General features: G+C 50.1%; 2 protein-coding genes across 15 annotated transcripts in view; one reads left to right on the forward strand and one right to left on the reverse strand.

The window, feature by feature from the left end:
* The window catches only part of TRRAP (transformation/transcription domain associated protein), a 97,113-nt gene extending 93,272 nt beyond the window's left edge, over positions 1–3,841 (forward strand). For all 12 annotated transcript variants that reach the window (XM_074345694.1, XM_074345698.1, XM_074345700.1 and 9 more), the window contains 3 exons: positions 243–446; positions 533–727; positions 2,750–3,841. In XM_074345694.1, the coding sequence (XP_074201795.1) occupies positions 243–446; positions 533–727; positions 2,750–3,034 (684 nt within the window). In that variant the 3' untranslated portion in view covers positions 3,035–3,841. The remainder of the gene's footprint in view (positions 1–242; positions 447–532; positions 728–2,749) is intronic.
* Positions 3,842–15,104: 11,263 nt separating this feature from the next.
* The window catches only part of SMURF1 (SMAD specific E3 ubiquitin protein ligase 1), a 102,405-nt gene continuing 90,074 nt past the window's right edge, over positions 15,105–27,435 (reverse strand). For 2 of the 3 annotated variants that reach the window (XM_074345708.1, XM_074345706.1), the window contains 7 exons: positions 24,767–24,881; positions 23,387–23,565; positions 22,258–22,395; positions 21,360–21,480; positions 20,225–20,426; positions 18,859–18,943; positions 15,105–18,213 (listed from right to left, as the gene is read on the reverse strand). In XM_074345708.1, coding sequence (XP_074201809.1) covers positions 18,114–18,213; positions 18,859–18,943; positions 20,225–20,426; positions 21,360–21,480; positions 22,258–22,395; positions 23,387–23,565; positions 24,767–24,881 — 940 coding nt within the window. In that variant the 3' untranslated portion in view covers positions 15,105–18,113. The remainder of the gene's footprint in view (positions 18,214–18,858; positions 18,944–20,224; positions 20,427–21,359; positions 21,481–22,257; positions 22,396–23,386; positions 23,566–24,766; positions 24,882–27,435) is intronic. The other variant, XM_074345707.1, reaches the window with a different exon arrangement.

Genomic DNA, 27,435 nt, shown 5'->3' on the forward strand with positions numbered 1-27,435 from the left:
CAGTCTCACACATGCAGCTGAGACTTTCATCCAGACCGCTCTGCTGCTCTGGGCACGAGATATGGAGCCTGGAGGGTAACAGACCAATCTCGTGCATCCCCGCCATTAGTCAGAGACACCACGTGTGTATTTGTCAACAAAATTCGCCCTACTGGCCCCTCTACAGAAGGAAATTAACAATTCTAGAGTTTTCTTTTTGAGTGAGTTAGATGGAAGAGTTATGGAGTGACACATCCTTTCAGGTACTTCGAGACATCCTCAAGGAGGTCCAGAGTAACATGGTGCCGCGCAGCATGCTGAAGGAGTGGGCTCTGCACACTTTCCCCAACGCCACGGACTACTGGACCTTCCGGAAGATGTTCACCATCCAGCTCGCGCTGATCGGCTTTGCCGAGTTTGTCTTGCATCTCAATAGACTCAACCCCGAGATGCTGCAGATCGCTCAGGTAACTGGACGGGAACAGCCAGGCCCTGCTCTGGACATCCACCGTCTGCTGTTTAAGTTTCTAAAGCATCTCCTTCTGAAACGTAGGACACCGGCAAGCTGAACGTGGCCTACTTTCGATTTGATATAAATGATGCAACTGGAGACTTGGACGCCAACCGCCCGGTCCCTTTCCGCCTCACACCCAACATCTCTGAGTTCCTGACCACCGTCGGCGTCTCCGGCCCGTTGACAGCGTCCATGATCGCCGTTGCCCGGTGCTTCGCCCAGCCGAACTTCAAGGTGAGCTGGGGGTCGTCTTGTGAGGAGCGCAGCCTGGGTTCTCAGCACGCTGTGGGCTGGGACAGAAGAGCTGGTTGTTGCTGTGCAGTTACAGTTTGCTCACTTGGGAAAGAGGTTTATTTACGGTGCTCTCCGTCCATCTGTGTTGAGGGTCCTGGGGAGCCCAGTTTATAAAAAGTGACCTGGGGCAGGGGTATAGTGTATGGTTCAAGTGGCAGAGCGTGTGCTTAGCATACACGAGGTCTTGGGTTCAATCCCCAGTACCTCCTCCAAAATAGAAACAAACCTAATTGCTCCCCCCACAAAATAAATAAATAATTTTAAAAATAGTATCACTTGTATTAAAAAAGGAAAAATACGCACACACACACACGTATATGTGCGTGTGCGTGTGTGTATATAGGAAAAGCAATCCAGGAGCCTCTGCTGGATGGTTTCCCAGCTGTTACCGTGCACATCGGTTTTGCTTGCTCTGTTTCACAGCCTCCTTCCATTTCTCATTCTGCAAACTTCCTGCCGTGAAAGGCAGAAGCGTTCTGTGTAGGGTGATGCCCGTCTTACTGGGCTGCAGTGACGGGGCCTACACGGACGCGCCGTGAGTCACGCAGTGGCACGTGATGGGAGCGGCCAGGCCCTTGGCCACACCAGGGCATGTAACAGCTCTGCGCCTGGCTCTGCACTGGGATGACTGGCAGGGATTCAGAGCTAGTTCATTGTGACCCTGAGCCTGTCTCTCCACAGCTGGGACTGAGCACAGTTTACTTTTTTTTTCTTTTAACTTCTGAGACCAGCTACACTGTTTTTTTGGATTTTTTGTTTGCTGTTTTCCCAAATAAGCCATTTGTGTCCAGAGAAGACTTCAGACACCAATTGCTTTCCAGACCATTTACTCAGAACAGGTTTTTAATTATTGAATAGCCTCTTAGCTGCAGACAAGGGCCTCATGCTCTTTTTGACACTGGGTCGCGCATACCGTCGGTGTGGGATGCTGTTCTGGGACGTGATGAACAGTTACAAACATGAGCGAAAGCAGAGCCTTTCAGTTTCTTCTCGAGCAAGGAGTCTGCTCCGATCAGTGAACAGCAGTGCACTGTTATCCACTCGGCTTAAGGCTTGAATACGAAGTTCTCGTTTACGTAGAGATGTTCCACTTTTGGAAACAATTTTAGGATAATTCCTAGAGCAGCATTTAACTGAAAACTTTGAAAAGAATGGAGAAAGCTGTCCGTGTTTGAGACCTGTCGCAGCTTGGAGTAACCCTGGGCGTTACCCTGCACAGCCTGTGCGGGTGTAGACGGGCGGGACCGGAGCCTTCCCCAGACCGCAGGCCCATGCTCCTCCGCAGCCTGGCTGGGGCGAGTGCCTTGACAGCAGGCTAGTGTGTAGACCTGCTGTGTGGGAATCTCTTCTAAAAACACGTTGCGTTGGTGCCAGGTAACACAGAACAAAACCCTCAGTGAACCGGTCCCAAGTCACTGTTAAACAGCCCTGGGCGCCTGATGAAGCCCTCTGTCCGCACCTTCCGACCATGATGAGGGGTGCCATGCGACACCCCGGTTCATGAAGATCCACACGTCATCTCTCCATCCTGAATATGCCACCAGCTGGCCTCTGGGTTCCCCGGCCCTTCTCCTTCTTTGGTCCTTCTCCCTCCCTCCTGCACTGGCTCTCGTCCTGCAGCAAACACCCCCCACCCCCCGCAGGACCCAGTTCCCACACACTGACCCTTGACCCCAGCAGGAGGCAATGCTGCTTGCTCCCCCCCACCCCCACCCCCTTTCTTCAACTTAGAACCCCCAGGTGGTCATCGGTATGGCTCTCAGCACCCGTGGGAAGTCCAGCATTGGCAGAGCCCCTCCCTCTGCAGGCTCCTCACAAAGACACACAGCCGTGCTGGCGGTGGTGGCCCCACCAGAGTGGCCATGACGCTCCCACCCGCCGTGGCTGGGCTGCCTTGCTGGGAAGCTGCCCTCCGGGTCATTGCTGGTTCAACACGGGTCATTTCCTTCTCTCCTCGCACAGGTGGATGGCATCCTGAAAACTGTGCTTCGGGACGAGATCATCGCTTGGCACAAAAAAACGCAGGAGGACACTTCGTCTCCTCTCTCGGCCGCCGGGCAGCCCGAGAACATGGACAGCCAGCAGCTGGTCTCCCTGGTCCAGAAAGCCGTCACGGCCATCATGACACGCCTGCACAACCTCGCCCAGTTCGAAGGCGGGGAGAGCAAAGTGAACACCCTGGTGGCCGCTGCCAACAGCCTAGACAACCTGTGCCGCATGGACCCCGCCTGGCACCCCTGGCTGTGAGCGCCCTCTGCCTCGCTCAGCCTCCTGCGGCCACCCTGCCATCGACTGGCTGCATTATTTCCCTGACGGTGTGTGCGCGAGAGGGTGAGTCTCATTGCAGAGGGGCTGAGCTGTCACGGAGGCCAGGCGGTTAGACGTGGGAGCGGAGACTCATCGGAGCTTTTAAGGTAACTTTGAAGAAACCAGGATCCCCTGGTATAGAATTTCTCTGTGAATTCTTTTCTATTGTGTCCCTCTCTCCTCCGTGTGAGTGTACAGACTGAACTCTGGAAAACACTTCTGCACCATCCATCCGTCCGTTTTTAACTCTCAGAAGTTACACCTCCCAGGAGCTTCGTGCTTTTGTACAGAACTTTGTAACAAGTGTACAGAAAACCCACTTTGGTAGAGAAACAAGAAATTATGAACAAACTGTGCTGGATTTCCTTTAAGCACAGACTTGTATGCTGTGTGTAGCCAGCCGTGGGAGTGCCGTGAGCGTCGGGCGTGGACGCTCAGGGCTCAGCCCCGTGGGCCGCGCTGCCCCCCCGTGTCGGAGCTGGGTTCCACGGCAGGAGATGGGCCCTGAGAGCTGGCGGTGAGCCTTAGTTTGCAGGCTGGCTCTCTGGGCGTCTCCTAGACGTTTACTATCACTGTACCTGGAAACAAAAACAAGACCACATATGTTCCTTTTTAATTTAAAAAGAAGTAACGAAGGTTTGGTTGCTAATTCCAGTCTGTTCACATTTTTATAAATACGAACATTGAGGATGTTCTATCTAAATTTGTACAGTGTGATTTTTTTAGAATAAATATTTTATAAAAGGACGTGTTGTTTCTGTGAGGTGTTTCCTCTGCCCCTCGGGGCCGGGGCCAGCGTGGCCTGTGGCCCAGTTGACTCCGTGGTGATGGACTCTAGTCTGAACCACTCGGCATGTTCTGTGATGCTGACCCAAAATGCTGGTCCTGACTGCCTGGGTGTCTGCAGCGCAGCCATCTGGTCTCTCAGCTTTGTTTACATATTTCAGGGCAGCTGCAGTGACACCTGGGTGCAGAAGGAAGATGCCCTGCTCCCTGTGCCCAGGGCCTCATCTCGAGCTGTGCCCCCGGCGGGGCTGCTCCCCGGTGCTTGGAGCCCCACTCTGAGCGCTCAGCTCTACCGGCTCGGCCTCCTTCATCTCGTCCGTCAGCACCTCAGTGACCCAAGCAGGAGGGCCCTGGTCCGGAGGACACGGGAGGGACGTTTCCCAACATGGGCTATAATGTCAGCAGGGTGAGAGACTGAGGCAGGACAGCGGGGAAGGGGCTGCGACTTTAGTTCTAAAACTGTTCTAATTCTGAATTTGTAAAGACTCATCCCATCGGGAAGTGCTGTCTGCTGTAAGGAGGCCTTCCTGTCCCCCTTGTCCCAGGCCTTCCCTGTCCCCCTTGTCCCAGGCCTTCCTGTCCCCCTTGTCCCAGACCTTCCTTGTCCCCCTTGTCCCAGGCCTTCCCTGTCCCCCTTGTCCCAGGCCTTCCTGTCCCCCTTGTCCCAGACCTTCCTTGTCCCCCTTGTCCCAGGCCTTCCCTGTCCCCCTTGTCCCAGGCCTTCCTGTCCCCCTTGTCCCAGACCTTCCTTGTCCCCCTTGTCCCAGGCCTTCCCTGTCCCCCTTGTCCCAGGCCTTCCCTGTCCCCCTTGTCCCAGGCCTTCCTGTCCCCCTTGTCCCAGACCTTCCTTGTCCCCCTTGTCCCAGGCCTTCCCTGTCCCCCTTGTCCCAGGCCTTCCCTGTCCCCCTTGTCCCAGGCCTTCCTGTCCCCCTTGTCCCAGGCCTTCCCTGTCCCCCTTGTCCCAGGCCTTCCCTGTCCCCCTTGTCCCAGGCCTTCCTGTCCCCCTTGTCCCAGGCCTTCCCTGTCCCCCTTGTCCCAGGCCTTCCCTGTCCCCCTTGTCCCAGGCCTTCCCTGTCCCCCTTGTCCCAGGCCTTCCTGTCCCCCTTGTCCCAGGCCTTCCCTGTCCCCCTTGTCCCAGGCCTTCCCTGTCCCCTTTGTCCCAGGCTAGCGCAGGGTGAAGCCTGCAGCTGAGTTCACCCAAGTCTCACCACGAAGTCCAGCCCAAGGAGCATAAATGTGCTAGAATCAACGAAAGCTTCAGCCTGAGGCAGTGCTGGGTTTTGAGTGGGACTCGTTTGCGGTGGGCGGGCCGACAGCTACAACTTGAAGTCACTGTGCTGGCCTCCAGTCCTGGGAAGCAGATGGGCCCATCGCCCCAAGGCGGCGGCCCTCTTCACAGAGAGGGGATGGATGCCAGCTCGGGACCAATAGCTCGCCCAAGGTCCACAGTCCCAGAGCCAATCATGGAGAAACAAGCTGAACTTTCTGTCCACCTGGACCCCCAAGCCCCCAGGCTGCATCCTGGAGCATGGATGGAGGCCGAGGGGCCAGGTTTTATCCATCTGCCTGGACTCTCCCATATTTTCCTTGGAGCTAATTATGAGTTATTTTACAATTACTTGGGGGGCTGTTTTTGTGAGAAAGTGTCTTGGATTCCGGGTGGCAGGAGCCACACTTATGAAGTGACAGGTGAGTGCAGACTGTCAACCGACCCGCAGCATCGAGCAGCCGTCAGGCTCGAGGGGGAAGGCGCCTGTGTGTCTGACCATCCTCACTGCACAAGGCCTCTCAAGCTGGGGTCAGGACTCATTTGAAAGAAGCTGGAGTTGCCTGTGTGCTCTTGGAGACCTGGCATGGGGCCCGGTGGCTGCAGAGATGTGTGGGCAGCATCTGGGTGAAGGGAGGTTTGTTTCTCCTCAGCTGGGAAAGCTGGAGTTGTGCTGGTGAGAAGGGGCCTGGGTTCCACCCCAGGCTCGCCCACCCCGGGTCCCCGACACTGACCCTCTTCCCAAGGACGGAAAGCCAGCCTCGGAACAGCCCGGGCAGGAGAGCGCTCCCGGTGGAGCCCCAGCACCTCCTGCACGCCATCTCTGCGTCGTGGTGTTGGGAGCGCTGAGCCAGTGCCCTGGGGACCACGAACCTCCACGTTCTCACCCAGGAGTGGCATCGCGGGGACCTGGGCCCGCGGGAGCCGAGGAAGGTCAGAGAAAGGGCTCGTTTACGGGGGCCCACAAGTGGTAGATGCCCCCAGTTCTCCAAACACTACTGCAAGGTAAGTACTATTAGTAGGCTTTTTCTTTTATTGTAAAATACATGTAAGAAAATTTACCATTTAAACCATTTTCACGTGTACAGTTCAGTGGCGTTCAGTTCATTCACACTGCTGTGTAACCATCACCGCCATCCTTCTCCAGAGCTTTTTTCATCATCCCCAACAGCAACGCTGTTCGCGTTAAGCACTGACTCCCCGTTCCTGGCCACCCCAGCCCCAGGCTAACACTTTTCTCTGAATTTGACTAGGAATCTCACATACATAGACTCACCTGTATTTGTTCCGTGACTGGCTTATTCCCCTGAGTGTAACACAGCACGTGACAACTTCCTTCCTCTGTGAGGCTGAGCATTGCATTGCACGTATACACCACGTTGTGTGCAGCCATCCATCCATCGATGGGCCCCTGGGTTGCCTTCATCTTTTGGCCATTGTCACTAAGGCTGCTATGAACATGGGTATTTTGGGGGGAGTCGAAATACCTGTTCAACTCCTAACTTTGAATCCTTTGGGGGACTATACCCAGAAGTGGAATTGCTGGGTTATATATATTAGTGGTTCTATTTTTCATATTTTGAGGAACCTCCATTCAGTTTTCCATAGTGGCGGTACCATTTTACGTCCCCACCAGCAGTGCACAAGGGTTCCAGTTTCTCTGCATCCTTGCCAACACTTGTTTTCTGATTAAAAAAAAAACCCATTTGTCTCTTGATAAGAACCATCCTAATGGGTGGCAAGTGCCACCTGCTTCCCTGTGGCTTTGGTTTGCGCGTTTCCCTCGTTGCTGGTGATCTTGGGCCTCTTTTCATGTGCTTATGGAATGTTTGTGTACCTTTGAAGAAATGTAAATTGAAATTGTTGCTTACTGTTTTTCTAAGTTGTAGGAGTTCCTTCTACACCCTGGATCTTAAGCCCTTATCAGATACATTCAGGTTTACAGGTGGTGGTCGCCCACCCCTGAGGTTTGCTCTTTCCTTCTGCTGACAGTGTCCTTTCTTGCACATTTAAAATTTTGATTTAGTTAAAAGTTTATCTAGTTTTTCTTTTGTTGCCTGTGCTTTTTGGTGCCAAATCCAGTGTCATGAAGCCTTTCCCCAGTGTTTCTTCTAAAGAGTTTTATAGTTTTAGTTCTTGTTTAGGTCTTTGATCCATTTTGAGTTAATTTTTATATATAGTATGAGGTAAAGGTTCAGCTTCATTTTTTGTCATGTGGATCTCCAGTTTTCCAAGCAAGATTTGTTAAAACTGCCTTTCCCATTGAATGGTCTTGGCACCCATGTCAAAAATCACTTGACTATATTTGAGGTGGCTTATTTCTGGGTTCTCTGTTCACTTCCATTGATCTATACGCCTGTCTTTATGACAGTATAATACCATGTTTATTACTGTAGCTTTGTGGTAAGTGTTGAATTCAGGAAGCATTGAGACCCCCAACATTGTTCAAGATTGTCTTGGCTAGTTGGCGGCCCCTGTGATTTCATATGCGTCTTAGGAGGGACTTTTCTGTCTGCAAAAAGCATTGTTGGGATTTTTATATGGATTGCGTTGAATCTGCAGATCATTTTGGGTAGTAATGATGTCTTAACATGATTAAGTCTTCCAACTCATGAACCTAGAGTGTCTTCCCATAAGTGTCTCTTCTAATTTCTTTCACTATAATTTTACAGTTTTCAGTGTCCAAGTCTTTCATTTCCTTGGTTAAGTTTCTTCCTATTTTATTCTTTTTGATACTACTGTAAATGGAATTGTGAATTTCTTTTTCAGATTCTTCATAGCAGATAGAAACACAGGTGATTTTTTTTTAAGTTGAAGTTTTGTTGATTTACAATGTTGTTCCTGGTGTACAGCATAGTGATTTCAATTATACATAACATTATTTTTTCATGTTCTTTTTTCATTATAGGACATTACAAGATATTGAATGTAGTTCCCTGAGCTATACATTAGGACCTTGTTGTTTATCTATTTTATATATAGTAGTTTGTGAAACACAGTTGGTTTTTGTATGTAGGTTTTTATCCTCCAACTTGGCTAAATTCATTTTAGTACTGGCAATTTTGTTTGTTTGTTTGCTTCTCTTCCTGATTAAAAACATTTGTTTTAAAATAGTGTTGGCAGATATTTTCTTAGAAAGAAAACCACTTTAGTTGTCGGGCAAACATGGTAAAAAGTATGAACACAAGCCTTAGTCTAGTTTCTTGAAGGAAAGATTGAAAACTAAGGGGTCTGAAGTGCTTCACTTAAAAAGCGGATACGGGGGACGAAACACCTCACGACTACGTGAGATGTCTTGTAATCGGGTGAGACAGAGTTTTCATCTGCAAGCTTATATTTAATAGAGTCAAAAAAAATGTAGACCCTGTATCATGTATACGTATAGATGGAAAAATCTTAAATATCATGAAATGTAATTCAGGACTATTTTTACTCCTACACCTCATAAATGTAGTGACAAAATATTTGTGTGTGGCCCAACCTGGTTATCATGTATTCTTCTTCTTACATGTTTTTGCACAACATGAATTCTTCACAGTGAATCATCTAGAGCTGCTATATCCGTCTTGAACTTACCAGCCCACCTTCAGATGACGTTCTAGCACTTCCCCCGTAACGTAAGAATCTTACAACTGTAAGCTTCCATTTTCCCTCCATCCTTTGTGCTACTAATGTTATGTATTTTATTTCTGTATATATTATTAGCTCCAAATACATTAATAATAATTTTATATATACTTTATATATTATATATATATTTATTATATATAATTATATATATATAGTTTTTTTATTATTATTATTATTATTTGGACCAGACCATGCATTCTTAACAGGAGTGGATGCTCTGCTTCCCCTATTTGTTATTGATGTTTCAAATTACATCCTTACATATTGTGTACCCATGAACATAGATTATATAATTAGGTTTTATGCATTTACCTTTAAATCATGTCGAAAATTAAAAGTGGAACTACAAAACGAAATTACAATAACATTTGTCTGTGTATTTACCTTTACTGGAGAACTTTGTATTTTCATATATCTCTGAGTCTAGCATCTTTTCATTTCGGTCTACCTTTAAGCATTCCTTGTAGAGCACATCCAGTGGTAATGAATTCCTCCAGCTTTTGTTTATCTGGAAATGTCTTAATTTCTTTCTCATTTTTGAAGGACAGTTTTGCCAAATACAGAAAACTTGGTTGACAGTTTCTTCTTTCAGCACTTTAAACATATTGTCCCACTACCTTCCAATCTTCAAGGTTTCTGCTGGGAAACCTGCTGATAATCTTAATGAGGATCCCATGTATATGGTGAGTAGTTTTTTTTGTTTGTTTTTTGTTGTTGTTGTCATTGCTTTTTGCTGCTTTAAAGATTTTCTCTTTGGCTTTTGGCTTTCGCAAGTTTGATTATAATGTGTCTCGGTGTCTCTTTGGGTTTATTCTATGCGCAGTCCCTGAGCCTGCTGGATTTATAGATCCATGTCTTTCGTAGGTTGGGGAAGTTTTCAACTACAACTCTTGAAATAATTTTTATGTCCCTTTCTCTAACCTCTGGGACTCCTATAATGCATATTTTGGCCCACTTGGTGGTGTCCCTTAAGTACTTTAGTCTTTCTTCTTCTGAAAAGAAGTTTCTTCTTTTTACTTTCTGCTCTTCTGATCTAATGATTTCAAACAACAAACAACCTGTCTTCAAATTCATTAATTCTTTCTTCTGTCTGTTCAAGTCTGCTAGTGAATTTTTCCACTCATTTCTTGTAGTTTTCAGCTCCAGAATTTCTATTTGGTTCTTTTTTTCTTTCTTCAATAATTTCTTTTTTTTTTTTTGGTTTTTAAAAATGATTATTTATTTAATTGAAGTATAGTTGATGTATAATTTTATGTTACAGGTGTACAATATAGTGACCCACAATTTCTAAATGTTATATACTCCACTGACAGTTATTATAAAATATTGGCTATATTCCCTGTGTTGTACAATATATCTGTGTTGCTTATTTTATACATAGTAGTTTGTACCTCTTAATTCCCTGCCCCTATGTTGGCCCTCCCCCCGGCCCCACTAGTTTATTCTATATATCTGTTTCTTTTTTGTTATATTCACTAGTTTGTTTTATTTTTTAGAGTCTACATATAAGTGATATGTTACAGTATTTGTCTTTCTCTAACTTATTTCACTTAGCATAATACCCTCCAAATCCATCCATGTTGTTGCAAATGACAAAATTTTATTCTTTTTTATGGCTGAGTAGTATTACACTGTGTGTATTTACCATGTCTTCTTTATCCATTCTTCTGTTGATGGACACTTTGGTTGCCTCTGTATCTTGGCAATTGTAAATAATGCTGCTGTGAACATTGGGACTTTTGTCTAAGAATTTTGGTCTCTTTCCCAGGTTTCAGCTCTTCCTGTGCATGTCCAGTCTTTCACATTGCTTCAGAAAGATTCTCCTCTCGCTTTTCACAGGGAATTCACTCTTGATTGAATATTCAGTAGAAATTCGTTTATCTCAGTGCAGTTTCTACCAGAATTTCTACATATCATATTCTATCACTTTTTTTAATAGAATCATAAAGGAAATGGGAAATTTATAATATCCAGGTTCTGTTTCCAGCACAAGCTTTCTTAGTTATGTGATCATGAGTTACTGCATTGATTTTTTTGAGTAAAGGAGTTCTCTGTCTCAGGAATTAGAGCCCGATTCCTGCTGTGCTGCAAGAATGATTCAAACTTCATCTGTTTCACTCAGGGAACAACTTGCTGACATTTGCCATCTCTGTCCACCATTCACCACCACCCGGACCAAGGGACCTTGCATTTTCAGGGGCCCAGAAGGCTTCCTCGGGCCCCTCCTCACAAGTCACTTGTCTCAGACAGAAGGACTGTCCTGACGCCATGTCATTTTGTCTGATTCTTTTGTCAACATTTTTGAGAACTGTGTGTTCCTGTATTAGTTAATCTTTTTATTTTAATCTAATTTTACAGATAAGGAAATAGAGGCTCAAGAGTTAAAGTAACAACCCAAGATGACACACCTGAGGACTGTGAGCTTGATTCAAAGTCAAGACTCTCCCAACTCCTCGCTAGTCCTGCCCAGTCTCCTGGGAGGAGCCCCAAGAGAGACCCTGGTTCTGAAAAGTGTTGGCCCAGCACACCAGGCAGCAGGGAGCCCTTGCCCAGGTCCCCTGCGCCTCCCAGGGCAGCCGACTGCCGTTTCCCAGCAGAGGTTGCCCCGGTTCTCAGGACGGCTCCTGGCTGGATGGGAGAAGAGGCAGCAGTGCACCACTGTGGGTGCACAGAGTGCTCCAGGAGCACGGAGGGGAGCGAGATGCAGAAAGGTGAGACCTGTCTGTGGAAAGCAGCAGTTTCCTGTGCATGTTAACAATGGACAGTAGGAGCCATGATGGCGGGGACTTCATGTCCACATGGACTGATGCTCCTGGGAGGGATGTGCCACTGTTCCTCCTCTACAAGTAAGCCAGCGCAGGCACAGCTGAGGCGGTGTGTCCGAGGTCAGGTCACAAAGCCAGGGTCGATCCCAGGTCCTGACTGCTCTGAGCACGGCCTCTTGAGGGTGTATGCAGATACATCTGTTTCCTATCGTTGGTGGGACACGGAGGACAAGTGGGCTGCCTGAGGGGAGGCCGGTGCTCACGCTGGAGGAGGAAGGGTGGAGGGACAAGCCGGAAAGTTCCAAGCAGCAGACTTAAAGTCATCAAGGTAGCAGGCAGGGCCAGTGTGGGGACCCAGATAGCTGCACTGACTTGTCTCCCAATTACCTAGTGAGAACCTTGAGATCAATTAAAACCTGAAGAGATTCAGACTTTCTCAGTAGAAAGGCCCAGCTCAGCCAGGGCAGAGCCACTCACAGCAGAGCGCAGACACGCCCTGAGTCCAGGGACTGTGGCGGCCAGGAGACAGAAAGACGCACGTGACTGGTGTGATGTCGAGGAAGATGGCGGAGTAGGAAGCGGCAGGAACCCATCCCCGCTTAGACGAGAACCAGAGCGGCAGAGTCTGTCTGAGGTGGCTCTTCTGGGACTCTGGAGCCCATCTGAACGCTTGCAACTTCCCAGGGAGAGCATGGCTGGTAAATTGCAGTTAACTGTCAGTTCCATTAAGTGTGGTAGTGGCTGCCCTCCCCGCCCCCTGCCCCGAGGGGTCAGCCATGCCTGTGTTCTGGGTGCAACTGGCTGGAGCCGGGGGAGGTGATGAGGAGCTTGTCCTCCAACGATCCTGGCCTGTGTTCTCATCACTGACGGCTGCTTCTGATCCAGGAGGTGCAGACCCCGGTGCGCAGCTGCTGGTGAACCCCCCAGAGCAGAGCTGTAAAGCTGAAGGGCCTTCCGGGCATTTGAGGAACAGCTTCAGTTGTTTGGCTCTCAAAATGGGAAAAGGGGGAAAATATAACCAAACAATTAAGGATTAAGAAATTCAGAAGCAACCGCAGGGGCAACCTCTGTGGCCTTAGGATGGTCTCCTGCCAAAAACTAGTAAGCAGCCAGGACCTGCAGTCACAAAACCACAAGAAAATTAATTCTGCTGACAACCCGAAGGAGCCTGGGGGGCTTCCTCTCTGGTTGGGCCTCGACAGGGGAGTGCAGACTGGCTGGTGCCTCGAGGGCGGCCGTGTGAGGCCCTGGGCAGGGGACCGAGTTACTCTGGGAGTCCTGATCTATGAACAGTGTGATAACAAACGTATGTTGTTAAACATAACAACAGCAGCAGCAAAGACAAAGAGCTGGCCGTGTAAACAAAGGAATTCAGAAAGTTCACACCCAGGGAAACACAGGGTCAGGAGAGACCTGAGAAGACCTTACACTTCCACCTCAGGCTGGTCAGACACTTCCGACAACTGGAAACCAACCCCCAACCCTGAGGACGGAGGAGAGTCTGATTCCATGTTTACATGATCAGAGTCAAATGTCCAGTTTTCAACAAAAAGTCATAGGCACACAGAGAGACCAGGAAGTGTGGCCCAGTCTAAGAAGCAAATTAAATGAATAGAAACTGTCACTGGAGAAGCACAGACAGCAGACAGACTCTAAAACAACTATCCGAAAGCACTAAAGGAAGACACGGACAAAGACAGGAAAACTATATGTATATCGTTGTATCAGTAAAGAGGTAAAAGTTATAAAAAGGAACCAAATCCACATTAGGTTGTTATAACTTTAGGATGTCGAGTACAGTCCCCGTGGAAACCACAAAGAAAGCATCTACAGAAAATTCACAAAAGCAAATGAGAAGGGAAAAAGTCACCATAAAAAAAAATCAAACACAGAAGGCGGCAGTTAACGGAGGAAGTGAGGGGTAGGTATACAGAAAATGAAAAATAATTACGTACTTTAAATGTATTAAATGCTGTCACCAAGACACAGAGATTGAAGATGGCAGATCCAGGACACTCCAGGCCCTTGCTGCCCACACAAGTCACTGTCCCTCATCAGTACTGATGCAAAAGTCTTCAACACAATATTAGCAAACTGAATCCAACAGCATAGTAAAAGGATTATACATCACAACAAAGCAGGAATTATTCCTGGAATGCAAGGATCACCCAACATACAAAAGTCAATCAGTGTAAAATACCACATTAACAGAATAAGGGGGAAAATCAAATGGTTATCTCAGTTGATGCAGCAGAACCATTTGACAGAATTCTACACCTTACCATGATAAAAATACTCAACAAACTAAGACTGAAGGAAACTTCCTCAACATAGTAAAAGCCACATATGACAAACCCACAGCTAATATACTCAACGGTGAAAGACTGAAAGCTTTTCCACTCAGATCAGGAACCAGACAAGGATGCCCACCTTCACTACTTCTATTCAGCGTAGCAACTGGAGGTCCTACTCAGAGCAATTAGCAAGAAAAAGAAAAGGCATCCAAATTGGAAGGGAAGAAATAAAATTACGTTTGCAGACAATGTGATTTTATGTGTAGAAAACCCTAAGATTACACACATTTAGAACTAATAAATGAAATCAACAAAGTTGAAGGATACAAAAATCAACACACCAAAATCAGTAGTTTCTATATGCTAACAATGAACAATCTGAAAAGAAAACTGAGAAGACAATTCCATTTAAAATAGCATTGAAAAGAATACAATAGTTAGGAATAAACTTAACCAAGGAGGCAAAAGACTTATACACAAAACTACAGAACACTGCTGAAAGAAATTAAAGAGGCTACAGAAATTAATCTGTAGAGTCTCTGGGTACCATGGCCTGGTCAAGCTGCCACACAGAATTCACGATCACACCAGGTGTTCCTCAAATGAATGGAAAAAGAGGAGTATTATTCAGCCATAAAAAAGAATAAAAACTTGACATGTTCCCACATGGAGGGACCTTGAAAATGTTATGCTACAGGAAGTAAGTCACAGAAGGACAAATAATTTATGATTCCACTTCTATGAAGTACCTCGAATAGGCAAATTCATAGAGGCAGAAAGAATGGAGGTTACTGGGGGCGGTGAGGAGGAGGAATGGGAGTTACTAGCCGATGGGCAGAGTTGCAGTTTGGGGAGATGACGACATCTGGGTATATAGATGGTGATGATTATACAATATCATGAATTATTTAATGCCACTACATTGTACACTTATCAGTGGTTAATATCAATATACAAATTGATATTATGTATATTTTACCATGATAAAAATATTTTAAAAAGAGAAATAAGAACCCAAACTAATAAACAAGATCAGTGTGTGAAGGGGAAGTCAGCAGGTTCAAAACTGTCTCCACCCCTAGGTTTTTGCTCAGCAAGACCTTCCAGCTGCCTGCCGTGTTCTCGTCGGTCCCTCCTCCGATTCCAGCCTCAAGTTCGCCTCTTACCCTTAGGAGGGCTTTGTCACATTACTGACTTCCTTGCTTGTGGGATGGTTTAAAAAAAAAAAAAGTTGGAACCTCACTTCCACACCAAGTAAGAGACGCCAGAAATGTAAAGTTGTAGTTTATTGCGTGTGTAACAAAACGAGCCTGCCACCCAGGCCCGGCCTGCTGTGCAGTCACGGCCTATGTTGTTTCCAGCTGGTTCCATAACCACATCAAATAGAACTAGTATTTCTTTAAATACTTTTGATTTTGACATAAAACAGAACATTAGTGTACAACTTTCACAAAATAAATCGGCAATAAAAACAGTGGGAAGAGTAACAAGGATAGCAGCAACACGCAAGACGTTACAAAATAAATTAAAAATACATTATAAAGTGGTTGAGAAACAAAAATAAACAAATTTTAAAAATTCATACTATGTTTCGGGAAGGCTGCCGTGTGGGGCACACCTGGCTGCGGCTGGGGTGGGGGCGTGTCCTCGGACAGCTCAGAGCTGAGGACCACCTGCCCTGCGCGCGGCCCGCGAGGCCCCTCCCTCCTCCTGCCCACGCGCTGGCAGAGCGGCGGTTTGCTGCTTCCCTGAGGGTGGCTGAGGACCGCTGGTGAGGGCAGGCCTGAGAGGCGGGCCCTGAAGCATCTGGGCAGAGGGGCGAGGGGACCGGTGGGCCGTCTAGGGTTCCCGAGAGGGGTGGCCGATGGGAGGGTTCACCAGACCCAAAGTGGAGTAACCGGGAGCCTGGACCACCTGGGGCCACACTGTTCTTTGGTGGGGGAGGGAGGTTCAGAGGCCCAGTCCACGGTGAACAGTTAAGGTTCTGGGAGTGCAGTGCCACTGACCGGCCTGTTTGGCAAGAGGGAACTAGGGCTCTGGAAGGTTCTGTTCTGTCAGGCTCCACCCGCACAGCTGCTGAGGGTGCCCAGGCCCAAGTGCAAGTAGGAAAGCAGAGACCAGGCCTCATGGTGGGCAACGCGTGTGTCCCCAGCTGCCCATGGAGGAGCCAGGACACGACCCCCTGGATCTTGCTGAGGTGACCCGACGCAGGAGAGCAGCCTGGGGCCGGCAGAGGCGCTGTCCCCCTCCTCCTCACAGCAGGAAGGTAGCATTAAAGAACGTAGATGCCACATTCCTGTTTCCAGATGTTTTCAACCACTGGACCCTTGTTTCCCTCCTAATTACCAGGGATTGTGGCCGACGCCACAGGAAAACCAGGTGGGTCTTCCTCCCTCAGTCTTGGTGTCTCAGTTCCCGAGGACATCTCCTCCTCCCGGTTTGGGTTCTCATTAGAGAGACCCGTGGGGGGGGGGTCTGTTATCATTCATTTCCTCACTCCTCCCAAGAAGACCCCAAGAGAGGACTGCGTGGCGTCACAGGAGCCAGCTTCTAGAACACCCTCGAGTATCGTGGTAAATGACACACAGGAGAGCCCAACAAGCAGGACTTGAAGGGGACAGTGCACAGGCGGCCTGGCCTTCCACGCTGGACCCCCCATCTCCCCCTGCAGTTAGCGGCACCGGCCTCTTTCCGATCCCAGAACTTCAGCAAGGAGCCCGGAAGCCTGGCTCCCTCCGCTCCTGGAACCACAGCCCGCAACTGGCAGCCCCCGAACGTCAGACCACAGGCCGCTTCCAGGTCAAGCAAAAGAACCACAGCAAGACGCAGAGGGTCCGGATGCCTCCACACCCAGCACGCTAACAGGTGTTAGTGACGACAAGGACAGCAACTCGGCCAGGAAGCTCCCCGCCCCCACCTCAGACCCGCAAGCTGGACCCCGGCCCCACATCCGGGAACCTCAACAACAAAGCTTCAGCAGTGAAATGTCTCACTAATGACCTGCCTGCACTTGCCCGAAAACAAACACAACAACAAACCAGACGGGAAAACTTGTTGCCGCCGCTCTTTCCGCTCCAGTTTAGCTGTCTGAAGTCACACCACTTGCTAAAATATTGTTGGAACTTTTGTGCAAATTGGGAAACGGTGTTAGAAACAGGGTCGAGGCGGCCCTGGCCTTGCTCTTTGTGCAGAGACGGCCAGGGAAGTGAATCGAGGAGCAACTGTTACCGTCACCATTAGGCGCTGGGGAAGTGGGCTGGACGGGCCCGGGCAGAGCTGCCCCTCTGTGGGCATGTTTATACCCACAACCCGCTTTCTGTAAAACAGCAACTTGGCGTGGGTTTGGGTCATGAGGTTCCCTCCCTCTCTCCCTTTTAAGCTAGTCGGCCCCGAGCCTGAAGCTACGATGACAATCCCGTCCTGTGAGCGCAGCGCGCGGCACTTTCCGATGGTTTGTTAATTTCGAGTGAACCAGCGACGCCCTTCGGGGGGCAGGGGGCACAGCGCCTGGTGCATGGACCTGAGGCTGGTTTTGGCCTTTTACAAGCTCCATTATGTGGTGTTTTCACTGGGAAAATATTTCGAACTGGACAGATAATGTGGCTAAAGGGACTCTTAAAAGAAAAGATCACTCTTCTCTATGCAGAACAAATTTTTCAGCCAGGATACCCTGAAAAGAAATGCCCGGGCCTCAAGCGAGCGCTGCCCTCCTCCCTTACCTTTCCAAAAGGGAAGTGCATTTTTGACTCCAGCTTCCTGCCGTGCCAGAATTCCAAGAAGCATATATTCTACGGTTACTGTTCGCTTAGAAGTCCATCTGTTACCCAGAGCAGGCTGCTGGATGGGGAATTTGGAATCTGAGCTGCTGGACTTGAAAAGAGCCTCAGGTCTGCTCTGAGACAGAAGAGCTAGGGTAGCCCAGCTTCGTGCCGAGACCCCCAGAAAGACCACAGGGCTGGGAGCCTGTCCCCGTCAGTGTCAGAACCGTAGCAGAACATCCTGTGTAACCGAAGCCAGTGCTAAACCTGGCTTGTTTTATTGGATGGGTGATGGGAGGGGGTGGGAGTTCTGTCAAAGGAGGAAAACGTGGGTGGGAGCCACCAACCAAAGTCCCCCCGCCCCCCTTTCTCCCCCCACAAAAAGGAGGGGCGACAAGCCTTTCCCTCAGGTCATCGAGAATTCCAGAGCCTCAGCCAGCGTCGCAGGCCGGAGGCGCACAGAGCCGTGCGCTTTGGGCTGGTGGTCGTGAGCTAGAACCTGGCGCCTCTGGTTGCTCCTCACTCCACCGCGAACCCACAGGTCTCCTCCACGGCCGTCAGCAGCTTCTCGTAAAGCTTCTCGTACGACTCGTAAGGTGGGATGTCGATCCGGTTAAAGCTGGAACAGGACAGAAAAGCGAGAGTCGCTGGGGGGCGGCCCGGTCTGAGGACCTGCTCTAAGGACAGGGACAGGGACAGGCAGGACGTGCATGTGTGCGCATGCACGGGGAGAGAGGCCGAGAGGAGGGCAGAGCAGAGTTTTCCACTCCCCTCGGTTCCCAATCAGGAACCTTCCGTTGCATGTCGGTGCATCTCGGGGACTCCTGGAACTGGTCCTCCTGAGCCAGAGGTGGCTTTCTTCTCCATAAATGGTTCCAAGACAAACTATGTAATTTGATTTTTAGACTATAGAGAAATTTGTCTGCTACAGATATTATATAACTAAAAATTTAGGGAGGAAACAATTTTCAGTACACCAGTGCTGTGCATCTGTCATTGGCGGAGTCCCAGGAAGGAAAATGGGGCCCAGGAAGGTCAAAACAAAGAAGACCCACAACTCCAAGTTTCAAACTGCACCTCTTCCTACTGACAGGTGTGCGTGCACAGACACACACGCCCGCTTGGGCAGCGAGGCCCGCAAAGTGAGGACAGAGCCGTGGGAGTGGCTTGAGCATCAATCCCATCTCAACCGGGTTCCTGGGAGCCTTCGCTACCCCTCAGGGGGGCTGCCCCGCTGCAGAGCCGCCGGCGGGGCCGGGCTTACCAGGTGTGGGCCTTGGGGAGGTTGTCCGTGTTGGCGTCGATCAGGTGGATGGTGAAGAGCCGGGGCCCTGCGGCGCCTGTAGAACCTTACCAGACGACATTCTAGTCAACGCACTTCAGGGGTGGCGCCCGGCCTGCGGCGGCCACCCCCTCGGCCCGGGGTTCACGTGGCCCCAGGAGCCCCTGCCAGGTTTCAGGATCCTCTCCCAAAGGCCATGAAGTGACTAATCTCAAACCTTTTAGAAAATCCCAGGGGCAGGAGGAGCAAGGACTGGCGAGAACTCTCCTACTACCCCTGACCGTGAGCCTGCTCCAGGGCAGGTGCTGGAAAACCCTGACATCACTGGTAGTTTTTTAAGAAAACAGAAATGTTCAGCAGGCAGGCCTGCTGTCAGCAGGAAACTTCCCCAGGTGGAGGCCAGTGGAAAAGGAAAAAGACACTGACGCCTAGGACCCAAGGCCCAGGGAAGAGAAGTAACTTCTCTCACTCCAAGGGGTCCTTGAAACAAGGACGAGGTGACAGGGACTGTTCTACACAGGAGATCTACCTGCTGTCACTAATTTACTCAACTTAGTATCCAGTGTTCTCAACTGTAATATATTCATATTATTCACCTTGCTCCTTCTGGCTCCCAGGGTTATCAAGTGACAAAAACCTGAAATTTTACAAATCACAGGGCCAGGGAGAAACCTGCAAGGACCTTCCCGGTTGGCTGTGCTGCCCATGAGGCCCTCTAGGCCCCACCAGAGGCTCAAAAGCTTCAGCGTGTCCAGCCTCCCACCTCCCCTGTCTCCAACCCCCAACTCTAGACCTGGGTGAGCCAGGGACCCAGTCAGAGCCAGAAGGAGTGAGAGAGAGGCCGGGTTCCTAACTGGACAGTGGGGCCCGTCAGGCAGTCCACTTGCACAGATGAGGGAACTGAGGGCCAGGGAGGACCCCTGGAACTCATGACCCCGTGGCAGCAGGAGGCTCGGTCTCTGGATCCTCAGGCCAGGCCTCTCTCTGTCTCAGGACTGCAGGTGGAGAGCTGCAGACTCAGAAATTAATCCACGGTGCACTTTTAACACGGATTTCTTCCCCCAAACTCTTGTGACTATTTGTACCCTCCCATTATCAACCAGCTCTGCTGGGGGCGGGGAGGCTCCACTGAGCCTTCCTGGCTCAGGTCCTTCCAGACCCAGCCCTGTGGGGGCACCAGGCCAGCCAGCACCCTCTGTTGCTGCAAAGACCCAGGCCCACCACTTGTCACGCAATAATATGGCCTGCTTTCTGGTCAAAGGTTGGGGACAAGCACCCCCATGGCCCCAGTCCTCCTCCCTCCTACCCCGCCCGCTGCAGCCACCAGCCCCACCTCCACGTCAGTCACCTTGCAGGGCCTTAAAGCCCTGGAGAGGGACCCGCGTGGACCCGGTCACGAACTGCAGGAGCCTGGCCCTCCTCTCCTCATCAAAGGTCTCCACCGCCTGCCAGAACCACCGGACCACGTTGCTGTCGGCCCCGCAGTGCTTCAGCCGCGTGTTGGACTTCCAGTCATCCAGGTCGATCTTGTCCAGGCCACCAATAATCAACTGCAGGCCAGGAGGGCGGGTTATTGCCCCACCACGCGGGCGACCAACGCCGCCAGGCCCCCAGCACCTGGCACTCAATATGGCATCCAGAGCCGGACAGGCGCTCCCACAGCAGAGCAGCAGCTGTGGCCCAGCCAGCTGGACACGTGGCCAGACAGCGAGACAGACACACACAACGGGCCTGAAGCTCCATCTGCACCCCCACCCGCTGCCACCCGAGAGCTCCGGACAGAAGTCCTCTTCCGTCCAAGTCTGTCTGTGTGTCTGTGTCTGCGTGTCTGTGTGTGTGTCTGCACTGCTCTGGGGAGGAGTGAATACGAAAGAATAGACCAGAAGGACCGCACGGGCTGACTGTAAGGCGGGGCCGCCCCACACGATCTCTCGGGGACACTCGGGGATACGTGGGGTTTAAGGTCTGAAAGAAGGGACTGGAGCAAGCTAGGTGCTCGTTTCTCAACGCACTAAACAAGTTCACCCCGGAGCTACCGCTCCACCTCAGGGAGGTGCCTCCAGGCCCAGAGCTCCAGGCATCACACAGGGGCAGAAAGACCCAGAACGGTTTTAAAGGCTGAGCCACCGGGCACCAGAGCTGGATGAGACGTGAATGAATCGCTTTGTTCAGGGCGGTGAGGACCGATGAGAGAAGACAGTAAGGCTACATTCTGAGCCTGTGGGAGAAGCTGGCTGTGGTCATCTCCTCCCTCCAAGGGGGCCCCGCAGGAGGGACAGGGGAGCCTCTACTGCTGGAGATGGTGAAAATCACGAGGAGCCCCGGAACACCCCAAACAACAGCCCAAGAACTATCCAGGTTCCCTGCCACCCAGCAGGTACCAGGCCTTGTCCCCCCGCTCACCCTCCTGGCCCCCGGCCCCAGCCTGGCCCCAGCCTGGCCCTGGGAGTGAGGAGACACCGAGGACCTGCGAGAGCACCCACCTCCAGCTCCTTCTGGTCAAAAGGCTTCAGTAAGTGTTGAGGGATGAGCTCATTAAACCCCTTCTGAAGAGCTAGGAACTGGGCTTCGATGCCTCTCATAAACCTCCAATTTACGTATAACCTGAAAGGGAAATTCACAAGTTGGAAGCAATATCAAATGGTTCATGACATTTTTTTTCCCTCTGTTAGTTGGTTCTGATATCAGCTGATCCCTGCCCGCCAGGCCTCCCCTAACCAGGAGGAGAACCCCACCGGTCGGTGGTCTCCCACCGAAGAATCAGGTTCAAAGTAAACCAGCCCTCTGTTAGAACTGCTGATTCTTTGCTTAACATAACGTGAGAGCCCCTGACCTGTTACCGAGGTCAGAGTTTAAAAGTATGTTTGAAAATAAAATACAGGCCACTGGAAGAACTACACGCCAGTCTGACAGCACGAGCACAGACACAGCCGTGTGTCTCTGAACTTCCCAGGTAAGTGATTAGCCATTCATTTGCCTTAAGAGGTGGGAAAACACTAACAGAAGTAGACTTCCTGGAGACTGAGCTCAAGGGAAGTTCCAGGCCTCCTTCTCCCTCCTCTGGTTGCCACCATCCCACCCAGAATCGGGCAGTCACTTGAGTCTTCACCCCTCTTGTGTGTGGGTGGGGGCTCTGGGGTCATTACTCCCCATTTAACAGGTCAGCCCTGGTGACATCAGGGCTCCTCCACGGGGAGCCCCCAGCACTGAACCCACCGGTCTCTGCGGTTAACATGAGTCTGGTCACAAGTGCTGGTGGGGACAGACGAGCCTCACACAGTAAAGGAGCCTCAAAGATCTGAATGTGAACCCCCCTGCCCAGGACAGTCCCAGGCACCTGGACACCCTGGCGGCGACCACCCAGGTCCCCTGGGACGTTACCGGACATATTCTTTCTTGTTCTCCTCGGTGACAGGTACGTTTCTGCCGTTGGGTTTCAGTTCATGCTGGAGAATCCTCCCGAAAGCATTGTGCTCCACGCAGAATGTGTGGTCCAGCACAGGGGTGATGTCGTTCTCTCTGAGGGGGGACGAGACAGGCGTCATTCAGGCTTGGGCCACCATGTGGCAGCGGATGGAACATTGAATCAACAACAGGGGGCGGAGAGAGACGGCGCTGGCGACAGCGGGCACGGAGCTCAGGTGGGGCAGGGAAGGGCCCCAGTGCCAGCTGTGTCCCTGACGCCCGGCTTTCTCTTCATGGAAGGAGGGGGATCTTATGAGACACGGCAACCTGACTGCTTCGTGCCCTGAGTCTTGAAGCAGATGGGAGGGAAGAATCCAGGGGAAACTGAGTCGAAGGGAAGCCACACCAAGGAAGGAAACGCTGTTTCCCAGCGCTCACAGCAGCCTTTCCAAGCACTTCACCTCCAAGAAGCACTTGAAAGTCAGAACCAGATCCTCAATCTGCCCTATTTTTTTAAACACAGAGGGACAGGTTTGCTACGGGCTGAAGGCCCTGGCTGCGCAGGCCAGCATCTCCAACTGGGACAGGTGAAAGGAGGCAGAGGGATGCAGCCACGATCAAGTCCTGGGTGTGCGCCCTGTGACAGAGCCTGGGCCTCTCACCCCTGTGATGGCTCATTCACCAGGACCTGCGACACCTATGGCTGGCCGGGTACCTGTGCCTGCTGCTTTTAAGAGAGTTTTAGGATAATCCTAAAACAAAGTATTAGGGGGTTTTGATACTTTCTTAGCCTCTCTAGAGACTGACTGGGGACACCTCGAGTGTCAAACAAACCACCAGGCCTGGGGTTTAACATTCATAATCATAACAATTCAAGGAAACAAAAGAAACTAGTCCACGAAGAGAAACTGGCCAAACATTACGAGCAAAATAAGTCAATTAAGTATTTTTGTTAAACCTACTTTTCTTTCTCTTCTCCAATTTCACATCCATCCCCAAAATATATACAGAGAGGTACACACACCAAATACGTGTACTCAGCGTGCACTGAGACGGGCGACCACGAATGAAGTTTCAATTAACTGAGCAGTGAGTCGGTACTTACAGAATCCACACTAAGCTCTTATGTAGTTCTGGGTCCACTGATTCCAAGTCAGACAGCTGGATGGGTTTCCCCAGGAGCTGTTTGTAGAAGGGAACTGTGAACCCCCCATTGATGTAGTGTCCATGGAACACAGCGAGGCCCATGATCCGACCCACAAAATGGAAATAAGACAAATGGTCCTGTAGGGGGCACCAGAGAACATGAATTTGTTAGAAAAATGACCCGCCCAGGTGGGTGGCTACCTCATGCTGGGGAGAACTGTCCCGCAGGCAACCAGTTACTCACAGGCTGTGCTCAGGGCCAAGTGAACAGAGGCTGAGGAGGCAGTCAAAATCAGAGCACAGCTTTTGGCAAGATCATCTGAACAACATTTTATTTGCCCTTGTTCAAACACCTTCTCAGAGCTGCTGCCTAACTTGTGGGCCCCCGTGCAAAATGAAAATGCAGAACCCCTTATTCAAAGACTAAGAATTTCAACATGGTGGCGACAGAGACCAACCCAAGGGTGGGCCCTGCTCAGAGCAGGACCTGGCGGGCACAGGTCACATGCCCAGGAAGCTGCTGGCTTCTCCCTCCTGCTGCCCCACAAGGAAATAGAGAGCAAAAGGCAGTCCCCACTTCCTCCTCTGGCACCCCTCCCCCGCCTCACAAAAAGGAGAAAAAAATTCCAAATGGAGGGGGGAGGGGAGGGACACAGGAAAACAACTGAACAACCCGAGTGAGCGAGCCCTCCTAGAACCCGCGGTGCTCTGCTCTGTAACTAGGGGACCTCCCACTTCTACTCCCAGGTGGGAATTAGAATCAGACGATTAGTCAATTTCCAACAACTTCCATGCTGGTAGAAGTTTCTGTCCCAGGTGAGCGTGCGCAGAGCGGAGCTCGGCTCTGACCGCGCCTGGGCTGCCCCACGGGAGAGCCCCCCGCGCCCGCTGGCCGACCCTGACCCAGCCACTCCCACCCCACGCTTATTTCTCATCTCTAAAACAAGCAGCTAAGGGTTCCAATGATGGAAATATTCCTATTTTGAGTGGGAGGAGGATGGACTCTGGAACCCACTTCTCAGAATGACACTGTCAACAAGTCGGCCGTCCAGCCCCAGTTCCCTCAAAGGGCAATAAAGTGCTTTGGGTCTATGAGCAGCTCAGGTTCTCTCCTTCTCTTGTTCCCCCTGGAACGACATTCTCAGTGACCCCAGCACTGCAAACGCGGGACTGACACCCGCCACCTGAATCCACATCTCCCCCTACCCTTGGGTATGTTAGTTACCACGGACTGTGAGTAAGTCTGTGATGAATAAACCAAGGCTTGAGATCGAAACTGAAAATCCACTTAAGAAATTTTTCAACTTAATTTCCTACCTTTTTATTCATTCATACTTACAGGGTTGATGGAAGAATCTGGGTTGATCTGCAGCATGTAAATGTTGTCCGTAGAGTATTGGAAGAGCCCATAATATGGATTTAACATCTCATGGCACAATAAATAAAGCCACTCCCTAGAAACAACCACACCACCACAACATTTTAAAACCTCCTGGTTTGAGATCTTAACAAAAGGACTGATTCACTCTGCCCTAGAAAACCAAACTGGTAAGGCTGCCTGGCTCTGAGAGGTGATTTGGACAGACTGGGCAAGTAAACCTACTGAAGTAAAAAACAACTTCTGGTGGTATCAGAAACGGATTTTCTGACCCAAATTCCAACAACTCAGACACTAAGAAAGAACCGTGGTTGCCTGGAATTGGGAGCAGCTTAAAAGTACCGGGTCCTCCGCAGTCTGGCAGCTTCCCTGGACCGCAGCTCTGGTTTCTCTGCTCCTTTGCAAAGATCAGAATCTCAGAGGAGGATGTTAATGACGTGGTAATAACCAACAGAAGTGCAGTAAGAAGCAGTTTGAGCCTACTTTGATTTTACAAGGGTGCGTGCACATCCACACATCCACAAAACAGAGGAAGTACAAACGCGGAGCCAGGAAGGATTTACACTAAGCACGCTGACGGCAGGCAGTTAACTAGAGAATCGGCATTCCGGGCATTTTCATTTTTTCCTTTGCTTCTTTCTAGTTTTTAAATTCTTACTGTAACATGTTATTAATATTTAAATAAGGAGAAAAGATCTCCGAGGCTGGGGAGGAAGGGATTCTATAAGAACGACTTCCGCTCTCAGCATTTTCTTTCCTGTTGAATTCTTATGTTTTGCCATAAGCACTTCTCATTTTTCTCATTTAAAAGATTAGTTTACAATTTTAAAATGTTAATTCTAAGAGTTTTAAAATCTGGATGGGGGTACGTAAGAATTAATGATCTTCTGAATTCCTTTGTGTTTGAATTCTTTCGTTAGAACAAAGTCCCAAATCAGAATCAAATGACAAGACACTCTCAACAGAAGCTGTGTGACTCAGTTGCTGAGGTCACACTGTGATGAGCCCAGGCATGGGGGGTGAGTGTGTACGGGGCCTCTACACACTGCTCTGTAGCCTTCTGTCCCTTCTACCCAAAACTCCTTTCAACGGATGAATCTCATTAAGATAGCAGCCCCAGGTTTCATTCTGGAATTTCTTACTCTTTCAACTAGAAAAGACAGCAAATTGAGAAAATACGAAAGGATAAGCATGGACGCAAATCATCTGTCCAAGAAAATTGTGAAAACACACACAAAATGATCACACCAACACAAAGTTACGTGTCTAACGCCAAAGAACAGCGAGGAACCGCTGAAGAGATGCAGCTCCAACCTCACGAAGCCTGGTTCCTAGAAAGGCAGCGCTTCCCAGCTCTAGTGCCCTGATTCATCCCTGAGTCTTGGGGTTTATGAAGAACTGTTTTCATAAAAGCCAAGGGCCTGCAACTGTCTAGACAGGAAGTGATTAAAACACAAGCAAACATTCTGACGGCGCCGAGGACGAGGTATAGAGGCCTGTGAGGCATGTTCTGGAAGTGGCTGGGGAAGAGCTGACTACACAGGCAAGAGGGAGACCCTGGGAAGATGAGTGCAGAGCGATTCTCACCCATCACGTAAGGGACACAGACACACGTGTGTGTAATGCACTGACACCTCTCCTCAGCCCTCCAAGCTCAGTAGGACCCCCTCGGACGTGAGGAAGGCTTGAGGCTGGAACAATGCGGAGAGATCAGACTTAAGGCAGACAAGCAGAGTCACAGCTCCGCCCGTGGCAGCGTCCTGTTCATCGAGGGAGCTTCACCGAGGCTCGTCTCCACGTGCAAGACTTGGTAACTACGGAGAAGGCAGACGAAGCAAACTGCTACCAAACCGCCCCTCGCCAAGCTCGACACCTGCCTGCTAGACATCTACAACCCAGCCACGCAAAGGAATAGAGGTAAATTGAAACAGTGTGGGATACTGAACTCTCGAGACGTTCTGGAGATCATAAAGGAAAAGGGTAGAAAAGAAGGTGTGATTTGATTTGAATTTAGGACAAATATGAATGACTAAACAGGAAGATTCTCCCTGAAAAGGGGGCCAGAGAGCCTACACCTTAGTCAGGAAACGGAGTCAGCGTTTTCAAGGGCAAACAGACGTGACATCTGCCAGGAGAAAGAAGGCTCCTAGCATCAATATTGAGACGATCAAGGAGGAAACTTGGGACAATCTTGAAAGAAAAAGCGTGCCTGTGGAGAGGCAGTCAGTGTGAGCTCGCTGTCAGGGAAGCGCAGCCTTCCCCGTACCTCTCATCCCGGCAGGACTCAAAACCGGAGGGGCGGGACAGGGAGACAGAGGGCCACAGTGACGGGAAGAAGTTGGCGGAATGATTCGGTTCTGGGGCCACAGGGCACATTATGACTTTTTCCATTTTAATTATTTACTTTTGGCTGCTGAAAAAAAATCCCAAATCTACCCAGAAACCTAATAAGACCCCTACAACGCTCCCTGGAACATAACTGTGCGGGGAGACCCAGCACAGAGCACTGCGGGGCTGCGGATCTGCTTTTGTAAGTGGCAAGGGCGCGAGGCCCTCCTACCCCGACTCCCCAAGACAGGGCCACCGTCACACGTCCACACAGGAACGTGGCTCCGCTTGTAGCATCTACT

Source organism: Camelus bactrianus, chromosome 18 (assembly GCF_048773025.1).
Source record: "Camelus bactrianus isolate YW-2024 breed Bactrian camel chromosome 18, ASM4877302v1, whole genome shotgun sequence".
Taxonomy (NCBI): Eukaryota; Metazoa; Chordata; class Mammalia; order Artiodactyla; family Camelidae; genus Camelus; species Camelus bactrianus.